At 60.8% G+C, this 15,432-nt stretch overlaps 1 protein-coding gene across 4 annotated transcripts in view; it reads left to right on the plus strand.

Moving 5' to 3' along the window:
- Positions 1-15,432, plus strand: part of DUSP8 (dual specificity phosphatase 8) — a 53,715-nt gene that overhangs the window by 14,406 nt on the left and 23,877 nt on the right. For all 4 annotated transcript variants that reach the window (XM_064513151.1, XM_026092778.2, XM_064513152.1 and 1 more), the window contains exons 2-3: positions 2,754-3,159; positions 11,888-12,026. In XM_064513151.1, the coding sequence (XP_064369221.1) occupies positions 2,929-3,159; positions 11,888-12,026 (370 nt within the window). In that variant the 5' untranslated portion in view covers positions 2,754-2,928. The remainder of the gene's footprint in view (positions 1-2,753; positions 3,160-11,887; positions 12,027-15,432) is intronic.

Genomic DNA, 15,432 nt, shown 5'->3' on the forward strand with positions numbered 1-15,432 from the left:
GGAGTGCAGCGGGGGGGCGGAGGGAGGGGGCAGCGTGCGGGGAGCGGGGGGTCCGCCAAGGGCAGGGACCGCCAGCCCGCTGCTGAGGGGCAGCTCTAATTGGGGGCCGCGCGAGGAGGTACAAAGCGCTACAAGCTCGCTGTGGGGCCGGAGAGAGCCGGGGACAGCCGTGCCGTCGTGCCACGGGGCTGCAAAATGCTTCGTGCCAGGAGGAGCCGTCACCGTTGCAGTCTTTAAGGGATTTTTTTTTTCCTTTTTTCCCCTAAGTTGAATTGGTATGTTAGCAGAGGCAGCGTGCGTGTGTTACAGGGACAGGGGAAGGTTATGCGTCCTATCGTGGCCTGATGTTGGGAACCTGGATCCTGAAGCTCAGGACGTCTCTCCTCCTGCTGTGCAAAGCAGGTCCGGTAGCCCAGGGCAATGGGGGGCTGCTAATTCTGGGGTCCCGAGCCAGAAACCTGCAAATGCCGACTCCCCCCTCCTTGTATTCGGTGCCTTGACATCCTTTTTCTGGAAGCTGGCTGTGTCCTCCAGCATTGGTGACTGGTAACAGAGGTCGCTGGCATTTCATGCACGCACACACCTCCTTGCCAAGCAGGATTTTTTGCAATACAAATGGGTGTCAGGCTCAGTGTAAGGACCTTTTATTTTCTTAGTGTAAAAGGTGATTATCCAGTTCAAGCAAGAAGTGTCTTTCCCTCTACATGTAGCACAGCACCAGGTGCAGCAAGGTCTCTGCTCGTTACCACAGTGGCATGTCCTACCCATGCATCTTCTTTGTGCCCAGCGCTACCATAGCGGTGAGATCCCTGCCATGTTGTGCCCATGCTGCAGGGACTTAGAGTACAGGAGCTTCCAAGAGCTGGCTTACTCAGGTCAGGGTGACTCATAAGCCTGCCCTAGTCCATGGACCAAACCCTGGCCCTGCAGAAGTCAATGAAAGTCTTTACTGTGGCCTTTTCAGGCACAGCATTCATAGTCTTCCTAATTCGGATGCATTAAAGCTTCCATGCAACAGCTTGTGGCTTCTCTCTAAAACACCGTCTGGCAGGAGCAAAAGGAGCCTGGTAATAACCCTACTTATTTTCTGAATGACTACAGTGGCGTTAAAACCTAATGCCATTAAAACATGCCTGCAATGACGTGGGCCATTAAAACTTAAGACGACACCCTAAGCTAAATGCCCCCAGGTTGCCTCTTGCTCTTGCTAGCCCCATAAGCTGGACTTGGAGGGAGCTCATTCTTCTGAAGCACTTCACAGACCACCTGACTTGACCATCCTCTGCTCCTAAGGTGGAGCCAGACACCTCCCGCTCTGTGAATCCCCTTGCAAAGCCTATGCGAGTGAGGAGGCTCCAGGGGGGATGAAGCAGGCCTGGTTCCTCCTGCCCTAGGCACTGCAAGCGCTGCTGAACATCACTGCCTCAGACCTGGGAGGGAGGAGGGACTGTCCTGCAGCCAGGAGAGACCGTCCTGAGGTGGGGGTGATTAAAAAGGCAGGTGAAATCCACTGTGAAGTGATGGATGTGGGTGGGCAAACCTGGTTTGGTGGGGTGTCTGATGGGTCTTGGACTAGCTGTTACTGTGCAGGAGTGAAGCCTTAAAGCCGAACATATGTGGTTCTGTGAAAGCATTAGCTGCATCTTCAACAGAGGTCAGAAAAAGCAAATCGTTTGGAGCCGTTAGGCTGGGAACAGGGAAAGGAGGAGACACTTTGGCCCATATGGATCTCTGGTGTGCCTGCACATGCAGCATGCAGGTCTGCAGTGATAGCAAGGCTCAAGGACCAGCTCTGTAGATGTTACGGGCTTAGAGACTCCTAAATAAGCTCTAAAAATGGTGCGAATCCTGGGGAAGACGAATAGGCAATGTGCGTTCATGGCCTCTTCCGATATAGGAACCAAGGGTCATCCAGAGGAGCCATCAGCAGATTCAGAGCAAACCAGAGGAAGGACTTCTTCATAATAGTTGGCAAATAGTGCAACTCCCTGCCACAGGACAGCATGCATATCAAAAGCTAACATGGCTTCAAAAAGCAATTAGGCAAATTCATGGAAGAAAGCTCTACTGAGGGCTGTTATATTTGGAGATAAAACCTCTGGCCCAGGAGATTCTTAAACTAGAGATGACTGCAAGCTGTGCAAATATACCTAGAAAGCGCGCCTGTATTCTTGTCTCATTGTTTCTCCCTTTTGAAGGCATCTGCCACCAACCACCGCTGAAGACTGGGCTACAGAGACTTCTGGTCTCTGTGTAGTTTTTAAGGTCTGATGTGCTTTTAAGTTCTCTGCTAGCCTTGCGGTGGCTGCCTGTTCTTACCCAGCCCTGTCTGCGTTACCGCAAGCTGGTGACGGGACAAAGGAGCGATGGAGCGTGGCTTGGGCTACAGGGCTTAACAGAATTACCATCTGATTCGTTTCTGTAGATCTGCCTCCTTCTGCACCTCCAGTGGATAGTGGATGGGGATAGAGGCTCTTAATATAAATTGCTAGTCTTCGTACAGCCAGCCGTTCCTTCTTGGCTTCCCCCACTCTTGCTTGAGGGATCTGGGCTGAGAGGTGGAGGAAGTCAAGGTGCCGTGAAATACAAGCAGAGAAGCTCATAGTCAAGGGGAATGAGTTTTAAGGGGTAGAGTGGGCTTGGGATGGAAGAGGCAGGGGGTCGCTAAGGAGGAAGAAGGCTCGAAGGGGAAAGCAGTGGACTCTGATCGGCATTATGCCTTACAGTCTTTTTCTCCTTCCCTTCCTCTCCAGGTTCAGCACAATGAGTTGGCATCCCAGGCTTTAGCCGCGTGAAGAGACCAGGACGGGTGCTGCTCTGCTCACACCTTACCCCCTCGCTCTTTCCCCGTGGGGGGACCGGTGCTGGCTTGCCTGCCCTGGCTGTCCGCCCCTTCCCCCCGTTCGCTGCAGAGGGGACGGGCCCGTTATGGCAGGGGACAGACTCCCACGCAAGGTGATGGATCCTAAGAAGCTGGCCAGCCTGCTGAGGAACGGGGCAGAGGGCACCCTGGTCATCGACAGCCGCTCCTTCGTGGAGTACAACTCCTGGCACGTCCTCAGCTCCGTCAACATCTGCTGCTCCAAGCTTGTCAAGAGGCGACTCCAGCAAGACAAGGTCTCCATTACAGAGCTCATCCAGCCAGCCTCCAAGATGAAGGTACGGGGTTTGGCCCTTGCCTGCCTTTGTGCACCGTTGACCTCCTCCTCCCCAGGAGAGGGATGTAGGGGGTGGATCTCTGACCGTCGTAGCATGGGGTGCAGGGGTGCAGAGACAGTCCCATTCGAGGGCCAGTCTGTGCCTGTCCAGTACGTCCTGCTTCTCGGCTTTGGCACCTTGTTACCAGGCCACTTCTCTTCGGCTCTGCTGTTACCCTTCAGAGAGATGGAGCATGAGCTCATGTGTCCACAGACCCCCAGGGCTGTCCTCAGGGACGTCCCTGTTTCTTCCCCCCACCCCGGTGATGAGGCACCCCCATCCGGGAGCCCTCCGCAGGCCAGTCTGACAGGTATATCAGCCTTAGGGGTTGTTGTGTGCTGGCGGACAACCCCACCAAAGCCTTCCTGGAGCTGTAAGCTTAATCTCTTGCTAAAAACTCTTCCCCTCCCCTCTGTCATCTCTAACTCCATTCAGGGACATGTAATCCTCCTCCCTTGTGACGCCAGAAGCTCTTATCCGGTGTCATGGCATATTATCTCTCCCAGGCTCCTCTCTCTATCTCTCCTGGTTAAATAATAGTGGTGGCTCAGAGCCACGGAACGGGCCTCCAGCCCCGATCGCCCCGTGAGCGCGCGTTGCAGTGCTGCGGTGTGCCCAGCCCCTGCTCCCCGTCTGCCGTCCCCTCCAGGACTGCGGGGGCTAGCGAGGGTGGTCCCCGCCGGTAGCGTTCCTGTCACTGAGGACTAGCCGTGAGCGGGGCGAGAGCCGGGAGATCTTGGACCTGGAGCAGATCTCGGGATCTGCTTCGGCGTTAGCCCTTCCGCCTGCCCAACGCCCCGAAGCCGGCGTGTCGCCCCGTGGCACGGCGCTGGGGCTGGCCGCACGTTGGGCCTGGCCGCGCGTGGCTCCCCTGGCGGGGGCAAAGCCCTTGGCCCCCGGCGCGGGGCGATGTCCCCCCCCCCCCCCCCCCCGCAGCTCGCACTCTCCTCGGGTCGCTCCCCCTTCTTCCATTTCCCAGCCACCCCCCCGCCTTGTAATTTTATGGCAAAGTGAGGGTAATTCAGGCGATTAATCAGATGCTGGGCCCAGCTGGAGCCATCTGTGGAGCCCCCCCCCCCCCCCCCCCGCCAGCGCTGCGCGCGCGCCGCCCTCCGCATTGGCTGCCGGTGACATCACCCTGCTCGCGGCGCGGGGGGGGGGGACGCGGGTCACCCCGAGCCGCTTTAGCGATGCTCCGGCCTGGGCGATTGGAAGGGGATTGCGGAGAGCGGTTCCTGAACGGCTTTAGCTGTTCGTAAATCCCCGGGAGAATAAAGCAGAATAATCAGTTTTTGCAAAGCTAGGAGCCAGCGAGAGGCGCGTCCGCCCTCCTCCCGCCTGGGGTCACCTCTGCGGTGGACGGCGTCACGTGGAGCTGCGGGGTGGGGGGGAACAGCAGGACCCAGGCGGGGAGCGGGAAGGGTTAACATCAGCTGATGCCTCCTGCAAACCCGCAGCCATCGCCGCCCCCTGCTCCGGAGCGAGGTGCAGGAGCGGCCCCCTCCTCCCCGCTCGCGGGTGGTTACATAATGGTCCAGGTATTGGCTAGGACCGGATTACAGCCCGGTGTGGGGGACATTGCAGGGGGAGGAGCAGAGGTTTATTCATGGGCTTTAATTCTCTGCTTCCTTTTATTTCATTTATTTATTTATTTATTTATTTATTGCAAGGCTGAAATACCTCCCAGCGCATCCCCAGCTGAGAGCAAACGTGCCCCCGCTGCCTTTCCGAGCAGGCCCTTAATCTCCCCTGGCACCCGAGGCCTCCCGGAGCGCTCAGCCCGGGAATTAATTAAGCTCCAGGGCACCCTTGTGAGTTTAAGCCACTTGCCCGAGGAAGCCGGGGGGGGAGGAAGGGGGGCACAGCCGTATCCTCGTCTGGCATCACTCAGGGGTTTTTGTCCTGACCGGCGGAGCCGCTCTCCGTGCGGTGATGGCGATGGCTCAGGGTTCCCGAGCCGTTTGCACCCAGACCCGAGAGCGGTGTTTCTAAAAGGAGGCCTGTCTTTGGGGTGATGGATGCTGTTTTCCCTTTTCCCTCTCCTCCCCTGCAGCTTCCAATTTTGGCCGCTTGAGTCAGGGATGTATTTTGCGACCTACAGAAATGGATATGGTTTGGGCTGCTGCCTCACGATTTTTATACCCCTGGAGAGGGATCTGCAAGCTGCTTCAGACCTCCATCAGGAATGCGTACCTTGGTCCCCTTTCCGTCTCCGTCTCCCTCCCAGCCTCCTTCACTGCACTGAGTGGGGCGGTGGGTGTTGCTGCTGGGCTCGGAGGGAGGGCAGCGTTGCGGGGCGGCGGGGGGGGATTAACGGAGGAGGAATGTGGCCGTGGCAGATTTGTGAGTGTTAGTTAGCGGAAGTGTCCCTGCTTGCAGAGGGACAAAAGGGAGGGTGGTCGCTCCGCCAGGTCTAAGAACAAAGGTTTTGGGTCTGCGGCTGGTGAGGGAGATGCTCACAGCTCCGCTGGGGCTGAGCAGGTGAGGGGTGCGGCTGGAGAACTGGCTGAGCTGGGAGGGGGGAAGAAAGGACAGAAAACCCCGAGGAGAGGCGTTTCTGCCCAAGAGGAGTGCGAACGGGGCTAGGTACCAGAAGGGAAGGATGGACGCTGGCTGCCGGCCAGGGCAAGCAGCAGAAATGGAAATGGAGCAAAAAACTGGAGCAGATATCTTCAAAGCGGATTATTAGCAGCTCTAATTTATCTCACAAGAGGCTCCGCTTTTAGGCACGGCCCTTTCGAAGGGCTCAGCTCCCTCTGGAGAAGAGCAGAGCGGAGCACCGGAGAAATCCTGCCCGTAACGGCGTCAGCGGCGCTGGGCGGTCGCGGGGGCAGACGTCCCACCTGGGTCTGGTGGACAGGCAGCTGCTCCTTGGTTGCATGGGGACAGAAGTGTCACTTGCGGAGGGCTGCTAGGTGTTACTGGTGTGGAGCCACAGCGCTGAGACCCCAGGGGTGCCTTGGGGCAGATGTGAGGTTGAAGGCGGTTGATGCTGGCGGCGTGCACCCCCGGTCCTGGGAGCCGCGGTGAAGCGGTGCCGCGCGGGTGCCCCGGGGCGCGTGCGGAGGGGGAGGCGGGCGCGAGGCGCCGCGCTGGGAGCAGATGGCAGGAAGGGTGACATCAGTGGCGCGGCTGTCCGGCCCCGTTATCCCTCCTGACGGGCCTCCCGCCTCCTCCCGCGTTTCCTGCCGCCGGCCCGAGAGACAAAGGCGGCCGGGGAGCGGCTTTTTGCCCATCGCCCTGATGGGCAGCGGGAGCAGGCGCAGGTCGAAACGGAGCAAAGCCTGCAGCCCTCTGTGCGGAGTGATGCTGAGGAAGGGTAGCAATTTCCATGCCGTCACCTTGGCGCGGGGAGCATTTCCACCCTCCTCCTCCTCCTCCCGTTAATAGCTCTGCTGGATGCTCTGGTTTGGAGCAGTGCCACAGGTTAGCTGCAGCTCCTGGCTTTCTTGGTGCAAGCCTTGGGAAAGGCCCGTTTTGTGGGAAAGGAGAAATGGGGAAATTAAATAATCCCTGCCTTGCTTACGCTCAGCCCTAGGCAGCATGAGGAGCTCCTCAACCCCTTTTGCGTGCCGTGGCCCCGCCGGGCAGACGCGTCTCCCCAGGACCCGTGGTGGCAGGACGGGGATCCGAGCTCCCTGGCAGGGCTGCTGGCCGGACTGGGAAACTGCTTCCAGTCAGCAATCGTCTTCCTCTGCGCAAAAAAAATGCTACTAGTGGTTGCCCCACTTTGCTGCATTTCAACCTTTTTCTCTGTGATGGATGGAGCGATGCAGATTCTCGGTGCCCTTTCGGGGAAGAGGTTTGGGGAAATCCCTGCTCAGTTTCTGCTTGGAGTTTTATCTTGCTGTCTTGAGGGAAACGTGGAAGATGTCTGTTCCTCAAAGCCCCCCTAGACAGTCTCTCCACCGCTACACCTGCTTTCGCTTCCCGAGGTGTAGCTACCCCGGGAGTAGCTGTAGCGGTGGCTTGAGGCATGACAGCGGTCTGTTAGGGCCGTGGAGACACTTATTTATTTTCGGAGCATGGCTCTGGAAGCAGCTGTTTGGCTTCGGGGAAAGCCAGGGCTTATTTTCGAGCTGTGTGCCCGGCTGCTCTGCGTGTTTATGGAAGTACTGTTATTTCAGGGGGGTGATTCACTGTGTTTGGAAACAATATGTGGCTGAGATGCCGGTAGTAATTAGGGTAATAAGAACACCTAGCTCCGGTCTCCGCCCGGACCACCCGTAGCGCGCCGAGTGCTTTGCACGGCAGACAGGTACCATCACACTCGCTTCGCAGCTGGGGAGGCTGCGGCAGAAGGAGCAGGGAGAGGCGGCCGGCCCCACGCCAGTGCCGTTCGCTCGTCTCGGTCCGAGACGCGTTGAATTACCGAGCGCTGAGGACAAAATGTCCAAAGAGAGTCGTGTTTGGCTGGAGCCTAAGGATGAGAGGTGAGGGGGAGCAGAGGGGTTGGCATGGAGGTGCTGGTCTCCGCTGCGGTTTGGTTCGAGCTGTTGGACGGGCCCTGGCAGTCCCTGCTCCAGGCAGGATCCCTGCTGCTCCGCGCGCTCGGAAACGTGCCATCTCCCCGGCAGAGCCCGAGCCCGTGCTGCAGCGAGCTCCTGAAAGGCTTGGGGGTCAGCTGCTGAGCAGACTGGCCTGCTCCCATCTCCTGATCTCCCGAGCTGGGGCTTCCAGTTGAATTACCAGAGTGAGGCGTCCACTGGTGACACTGCATGTGTCTGGTCTCTGCAGCCAGACCGGGACATCCAGGGTGACGGAGCCAGCAAGTCTGTGGCCCATTACGCTAGGGACCAGACGCAGGGAGGCATGGGCCTTGCCCTGCAGAGCTGCTGCCCTCCCTGTGACCGCCCAGCCCCAGACCTGGCCGTCCAGCTCCTTGAAAGGCGATGCAACCACAAGTGGAGGCCAAAGGGGAGCCTCCCGCGCTGGCCGGGGCATGATGCCAGGCGCAAACCTGGGACACCTCCGGTGGGTGGGTAAGCCGGTTTTGAAGCACGTGCACGTGTTTGCAAGCTGATCCTAGTGCCCCGCGAAACCTCAGCTTGTGGCCAAAAGGCTTGGTGGGCCTTGGCCTCTCGTGTCCTGCCAGCGGGGTGGAGGGACCCTTTCCGGCCACGCTTCCTGGAAGGGAACGGCTGTGGGCTTGGTTCCTGCAGCTCCCGTGGGTCGGAGGCCGTCACGGTGGGCAGCATCCTCGGGAATGCCTGGCGGGCAGCGGGAGGGGAAGTCATCGCTGCGTCCTCTGAGCAGTGGGAGGGGAAGAGTCATCGCTGCGTCGCCTGACACCTGCCCAGCGCAGGGCCCTTCCTGGAGGTGCTGCTCCAGGGAGCGAGTCCTCTGTTTTCAGGTAGAGGTCAGGTAGAGGCACCGATCTGCCCTTCAGCATCTCTTCATCTTTAGCCTCCTCCTCTGCCCCTGCTCAGCTGTTCACCTCCATGCATGTAGGGCCAGAGATGGTCCTTTGCCTCCCCTGAGGACCAGGAGCGCGTCAGGAACCGAGGATCCTGGTTAAACTTCTCTCCCTCCACGGGCAAGGGGCTTTACAAGCCCGTAGGGGTTCCTCGTGTGCCTCCAGGGAGCCGTGTCTTTTCACTGCAAGCAGACCTCTCCCCTGAGGCCATTTCCGCAGACCTTGCCCCAGCAAACATGGCCTTTATCTTCTGCAGCGGGGCCATGCAAGGCCAGCGCTTGTTTGGCATTTACATTGAGTGAAACCTTATAACTTTAATAAGATGTAAACCGTGTCACACATATCTGCCGTTGCCCGGCAACCCGTCAGTAATGGCCAAAACAAAGCCTCCCCGGGTGGAAGGAACACTAAATCCTATTGTGGGATAATTCTGCTCGGCCAGAGCTGTTATCTCCCCGCCTTGCCCCCTGCAGCCGTCCCGGCAGGCGCCCGTGCAGCCGGGCCGAAACCCTGCTCCGCGGCGGCTGCCTTGTCCCCGTGCCGTGCCCGTGGGCGAGGGATAGCTAATAAGAGATGCTGGGGTCGGTCCTTAGCTGCTTTGCCCTGAGGTGGCTTCCTTGGGTTAACGCAGCTGCTCCTCCGCTGCAGAGTTTTGCCCGTGTTTGGAACGGCTTTCCCGCTCGCGGGGCCGGGCTGGGGACGGGCGATCCCCCAGCAGCGCCCCTGGCCGCTGCGGATCCGCGCGCAGTGCTCTGGCGGGGGTTCCTGCCGGCGCGAGCCTGGCCCGCCGCTGCAGTGAGGAGGCACGATGAGCTCAGCGCAGCCGGCGCGCGCTGCGGTTTCATCTGGATGTAGCTCACGTTTCAGAGCAGGGAAGCACCTGCAGCAGGGTGTCAGAGCAGTAGCACAGCCCAGCCGGGGGTCTGGCTCTGGGCTTAGCAGCTGCTGCTTCGCTGCTACCAGCAGCCGGGGTGGCTTGGACTAAATCTACCGCAGGATGATCGACTCTGTCTTTGCACCTCTGACTGCCACATCGACCTTGCCAAGGGGTGATGAATTTGGAGCATTTCATTTGGGGCTACGTCAATACCTGCAGCAACCCCAAGTGAACGCATTCAGGCAGTAAGACATTGCGTGCACACGATATATTGGAAGGAGGCAGGTGTTTATAACCGCTCACCAGCTCAAGGGGTCTCCTGAAGAGGTTTCGGGTCTCGGGGAGCTGCAAGTGCGGGTTGCTGCGGCCGGGCGCTCCGGCCCTGCTGCGGTGAGGGCTCAGCTCCCGGTGCTGCAGCTGCCTTGCAGGCTGAGGAACCCGGGTGGGAGACGGGCAGCGAGTCCTGGCGCTCGTGTGCCCTCACGGAAAGTGTCGGAGCAGCGGTACGACAGGCTGCCGCCGGCCAGGACCACGCGCTGGCATTTGCACAGGGAGAAGGACAGGGCCAGCACAGCAGTGCTTTGATTATGAAGGGGCCGCACGAGCGTCCGCTGGCGCTGCGCCGCGCGTATGGGAGCGAGGGCGCAGGGAGTGAGAGACGTCGGACTGCAGACGCGGATCCCAGGCTCCCGGGGTGGCTGGTCTCGGCTCTCAGCCCCAGGGACGTGCTGCACGGGCATAACGAAAGCTGGCCGAGAAGCCGACGAGACCCGAGGGAGACGGGCGGGGACTCGGGGGCTCTAGCCGGCCAACGGGGACAGATGAGGGCACCTTTGTTGTGTGGGATCTGCGCCGAAGCATCGGTGAGATACAGCAGATGGTTCCTAACCCCCGGTGCCGGGCAGAGGGTTTTTGCAAGGCAACCTCAACACAAGCCCTAGCAGAGAACAACAAACTCGTTACAGGGGTTGCAGGCCCTCCCTCCTTGCCCACAACTAAGCCGCGACTGGGGACACAATGGCGGCGGCTTTGCCGTCCCCCCGGGCTGGACGCGGCTGGCTGGTTTGTACCATCTTTGCAGCGCAGCTGCTGCCTCCTCCTGCAGCATGATCGATGTGCCCTACCCCGAAGGGTGGGAGGCGAGAGCTCGCGAGGCAGGCGTGTGCCATCCATCAGGCTGTTCAGCGGATGCGCTGAGCCGTGGCTCCGCGAGGATTTTTATCTTCTTTTAATGCATTAACCTTCCGTTAGACATAGGGGCTGCTGGCTATGCCTCGAGCTCTCTCGTTGCCATCTACCCGTGACTGGACATCATGAGGCTTGTCACCGAGGAGACATCTGCCCGGATCCTCGGTACGCCCCGCAAACTGGCCTGCCCCAGAAATCCTGCAACCCAGCGGGGTCTGGGTGCCGTTCACGACCGACAGGGTCGTGTGAGAGTGACCCAGGAGCTGTCGCTCCAGCCCCTTCTCGGCAGCGGCTCCAGGCAGAGGACAAAGCCGGTGCTGGGAGCATCCTTGCCTTCAAAAGTCAGGCCCACGTACCTTTGATACCAGCCAGCCGGGGTGGTAAGGAGCGGTTCAGCACACAGGTTTGGTGGTGAGGAAGCGGTGAAAGCGCACAGCTTATAGGATGGCTCCGGGACCGTCTGCGGGTACGTGCGGGCTGGGACTGCCAGAGAGGGGAGGACTTGGCTGCGTGCAGGTGTCGCAAGGAGCCCTGGGATGCACTTAAGTAATGGAAAGCCGAGGGTGGGCGTCGGGAAGGAGCTGTATTTTGGGTAGGATACTCCAAAGCACTCGCCGTTGGCATGGCTGCTCCAAGTGGCGTTTGTGCTGAGAAGCCCATTTATATCCGTGGAGCAGAGTGACAGCCCCGCTCCACGTGAAACCTTCTGAGCTGCGGCCTGGGGAGCAGAGCCCGCTCGTGTGAGGCGCTCGGAGCCAGACAGACGGCAGCCCGGTGAGAGGCGGCAGACGCGGGGGCGGCCCGCGCTTCCCTGCTCCGGGTCCCCCCCTCGCCCCACGCCGGGAGCAGAAGAAGGGCAGCGAGCGTGTTCTCTCCGCGTCCATCCCGTGCTGGCTTTCTCTCCCGCTCCCGCTCCCTGGGCAGGTCCTGGCGTTCAACCTTCAGGAATCGTGTTCTCCGTCCAAAATCAGTCTCCTCGTCTGTTCAGCGCTGGGTTTGCGCCCACAGCACCTGAACGGAGCCGTTGTCCCCAGGGTGGGCTGCTTGCTTGGTGACTACATTCTGCTTTGCTTTCCGTGGTGGCTGCCTGGGGCCGTCCTCCAGGTGAGCCAGGCGGGAAGACCAGCTGTGGACACACCTGTGCCGTATGCGAGTCCTCCATTCCCTGCCCTTCCTCTCACACCCTGTTGCGGCCGTTCCCTCTGCAGGTGGAGGCGGAAGAGCACCAGGACGTGGTGGTCTACGACCAGAGCACACGGGACGTGAACGGCTTGGCTGCCGACAGCTTCCTCTCCATCCTCCTGGGCAAGCTGGACAGCTGCTTCCACAGCGTCTCCATCCTCACAGGTAGGAGCAGGGAGGGCAGAGCCTTCTGCCCGCTGGCTGGGGTGGGAAGAGCTTTCCTGAGGGCAAGAGGCAGTGACTGGTGGCGTTGCTTGGGCTGGCAGGGTTGCAAGGCTCCCAGTGGGTGCGTGTCTACCTTGCGGTGCACTGCTCCCCTCCCTCCCTCCCTCCCTCCCAGATGGGCCTTTCCTCCTGGGCACCAGGGCACCAGGTTAAGATGGCTGCGGCCACGCAGCGCTGGCCAGTGCAGTCTTTCTCTCCTTGCACCTTCCAGCTCCCAGAGCTGGTCAACAGCTGGCCACCGACAAGGTCAAATGAGAGCCTTGCTGAGAGGTGGCTTTGGGGAGCGGGTGGTGCAGAGGAGAGGATACCGTGGAGCAGTAGTTGCATGGATCCAGCACCCTCTGCCCAAAAGCAGCCCTTCGTTCCCCCATCCCTGCACTGCTTAATCCCCGATGAACGCGCCAAGGACTGGACTCCGTTCAAGGGCTCTGCTCTCCCTCCCTGCCATTAAGCAGCCAGGAGAGGAAATCGATGGGCTCGTTGGCAAAGGGAAGGGGCAGGGGCTGAAGGTTATCGCTGGGACGAACTGGGGTCCTCGGGGGCTGGCGTTCCCCGGGAAGGGGGTGTGCGGGAGGAGGGCGAGCGCTCTGCTCTAGTTATAGCCCTGCCGCAGAGCCAGTGCCGCTCTCCCCGCTCAGCGACAGCGCAAGCAAAATCCAAGGCAGGCAATCGATGGACGAAACTCCGCGACCCAACGCAGAGGAGGATAAAGAGGTGGCAAGCTGCTGAGGGGAAAGTTAAAGCTGCCTCTGATTCCCAGCGGCTGGGAAGGCACGGCTCCTGCCTGGCTCGTTTCCCGTCCCAGGGCCCCCGCGGGCAGTGGCCGAGTTGGGCGGCGGAGCTTCGTGGCGGTGCCTGGCCCAGCCCCTGCCTTGCTGAGTTTCCACCGGCCCTTCTGTGCTTGGCCGAACTTACCGGGCGCCGAGGGCGAGATCAGCCTCTCGCCGGGGGTTTGTACAGCGCCCGGCGCGCTGGGAGCCTTGCTGCCGGCTGGGATCGGCAGGTGCTGGTGAAATAGGGCCGGGGGCGACGCTGCAGCGGTGGCAGGGCGGCCGGCGGCATCCCGCGGTCGTGCAGCCCCGAGGGCATCGTGGCACGAACCAGGGCCCCGCGTGGCGCGTGTCGCGTAACGAGGAGCAGGGAGGTTCGGTCGCGGCTGGGAAGGAACCTGCTTAGTGGCCGGGACGGGTTGGGAAACGGCCTCCTCGGCGTGAGCCCGGCGCCCGCCAGCAGCACTTCTGGTTTCCCAGGGTCAAGCGAGAGGAAGCTGCGGCGCGTTAGCTGGCTGGCGAAAACCACCCGCGTCTCCCTTCGGGAGCAGCTGCGACAGTGACGGGGCTCGGCGAGGTGGCCTGAAAGCCCCGTTTCCAGCTGACGGCTGCTTTCGCATTGAGCAGACCGGTGCGAGAGCTGGGAGGGGGTCGTGCTTCCCCTCCGTTCCCGCGTCCGGGGCCCCCGTCGCCCTGCCTGGTGCCTTGGCACGGACGGAGCCGGGGGGCAGAGGGCTGGGAGGCGGCAGCCCACCGGAGCCGCCTCCGCTCTGGGGAAGCAATGGGAGATTTAGGGACACTTGCGTGAGCCGGGCGCAGAGCGGCTGCCTGCTTTCCCCGCAGCGCCGTGCAGGGGTGCCTGGGAGCGGTGAGCAGCAGGCAAAGGAAGCCTGGGCCTGGAATGAGCCTCACGCAGACGCGTGGTGGGACACAGACCCGTCCTGGCCGTCAGCGTCCCCGTTGCTGAGCGTGCGTGAGCAAGGACACACTTGTGTGTGCATGCACGCATCCTCCGCGCCGGGCGCTGCCGTTCCCATCCTCTGCGTCTGCTAGGTTCAGCCAAGACCCAAGACTCCCAGGCAGGACTATGTCTGTCTATACTAGGTGCTAAGTGAAGTTTAAAACATCCTAATTAAAACCTGTTAACAGGTTTCTGAGCCGTTCCCTTCCTCCCTCCATTTCCCCTGTCGAAAAGAAGTCCTTAAAGCGCTGCTGCAGCCAGAGCAGGAGGGAGCGTGTTCCCAGAAGTGGCTGGTAATTGCCTCGCTGAGGTTTTGGCAGAGCCGCTCGTGCTCCTTTTGCTGCGGCGTCATGAGCCGCACACCCTGGAGCCTGCCGCTTCGCTAATGGGAAACACAGGCCACTAATGTGTGGAAAAAAGGAACTGAAATGTAGAACACTGGGTCATGGCTGCTGCGTTTTATATGGAAATCATGACTCAAAAATACTGCTGAAAACATTTAGAGGGAGGCTGGGCACACTTTCGAACACACAGAGTTTCCTCCTTCCTGTAATGTGGGCAGCAGCCAGCTTATTTTAGCCCCAGATTTGCAGCGCTTGGGAGGTCTGAGGGCGATATGCATGCTGGGCCTGATTCTGACTCCTTGCCAGAGCAAATCGAGAGGTGCCCGCTGGCAGTGGGGCTGCCTGCCCCCTCGGGTGGCTGGTGCAGAAGACCACAGTGCTGGGGCTTGCCGGGCTGCGAAGGCTGCCAGCACCCCGCCAAGACTTTGGGTCAAGTGCTGCTCTCGCCTGCATCGATCCAAAGTCCCTTCGCTGGCTGCCCAGGACAGACTGAGGAGCTGCGTCAGTACGAGGAGATCAGGGAGCACGAGAAGCCCTTGGCTGTCGTGTTCCTGCTGTCTGCGCGGCGTCCTGCCCGGACTGACCCCGCGCCCCTGCCCGCTCTCCGGAGAGGCGTCCGGCTGCTCCTGGGCCGGGGAGCTGGTGGCCGCAGCGGGGGCTGAGCTCAGGTCTGTGTTCAGCTGCCCCTTTGCTGCGGAGATGGTGTGTGGCTTCAGAAGCATCATTTTCCCTCCTGCTCCCCCATTCCCTGCCTGGGAAATGGAGATAGCAGCCCTCCTCTTCGTCTGGATACGTCCCCGGCTTTGGGAGCCGAGGGGCAGCAGTGTGGGTCCGGCCAGCCCCGGCAGAGCAGCCTCCGCTGAGGCGACCAGAGCTCCTCCCAGGGCACTAACGGAGGGGGCTGCCTGCTTTTTGGGGAGGGAGGGAGGACAGTGTGCAGGAGGGTGACTTTCCAGGTTTGAGAGTGCAGCCGGCTCGGCAAGCCTGGCTGGGTGCAGTGTCTCAAGAGGGCACTGCAGGCACTCCAGCTCCGTCCCCGTGCTCGCAAGTGCTGCTCAGCAGAGGCAGAAGGGCACGAGCGAAGCCAGCGCAGGGGTTTAGCTGAGGAATTGCAAACTTCTTCCCCTGAGGTGAAGGAGCAGTTCCCCACCACCCTCCATCGCCTGTCGCCCTCCGAGGCAGCGGCCTCGCCGCTCACCTTCGAGATACGGCAGCGAGGTGCATGGCCGAGGCTGCAGTGCGCGTGCGCTGCAACGCCGGGAAGCAGCCTG

The sequence above is a fragment of the Dromaius novaehollandiae genome, chromosome 5, assembly GCF_036370855.1.
Source record: "Dromaius novaehollandiae isolate bDroNov1 chromosome 5, bDroNov1.hap1, whole genome shotgun sequence".
NCBI lineage: Eukaryota > Metazoa > Chordata > Aves > Casuariiformes > Dromaiidae > Dromaius > Dromaius novaehollandiae.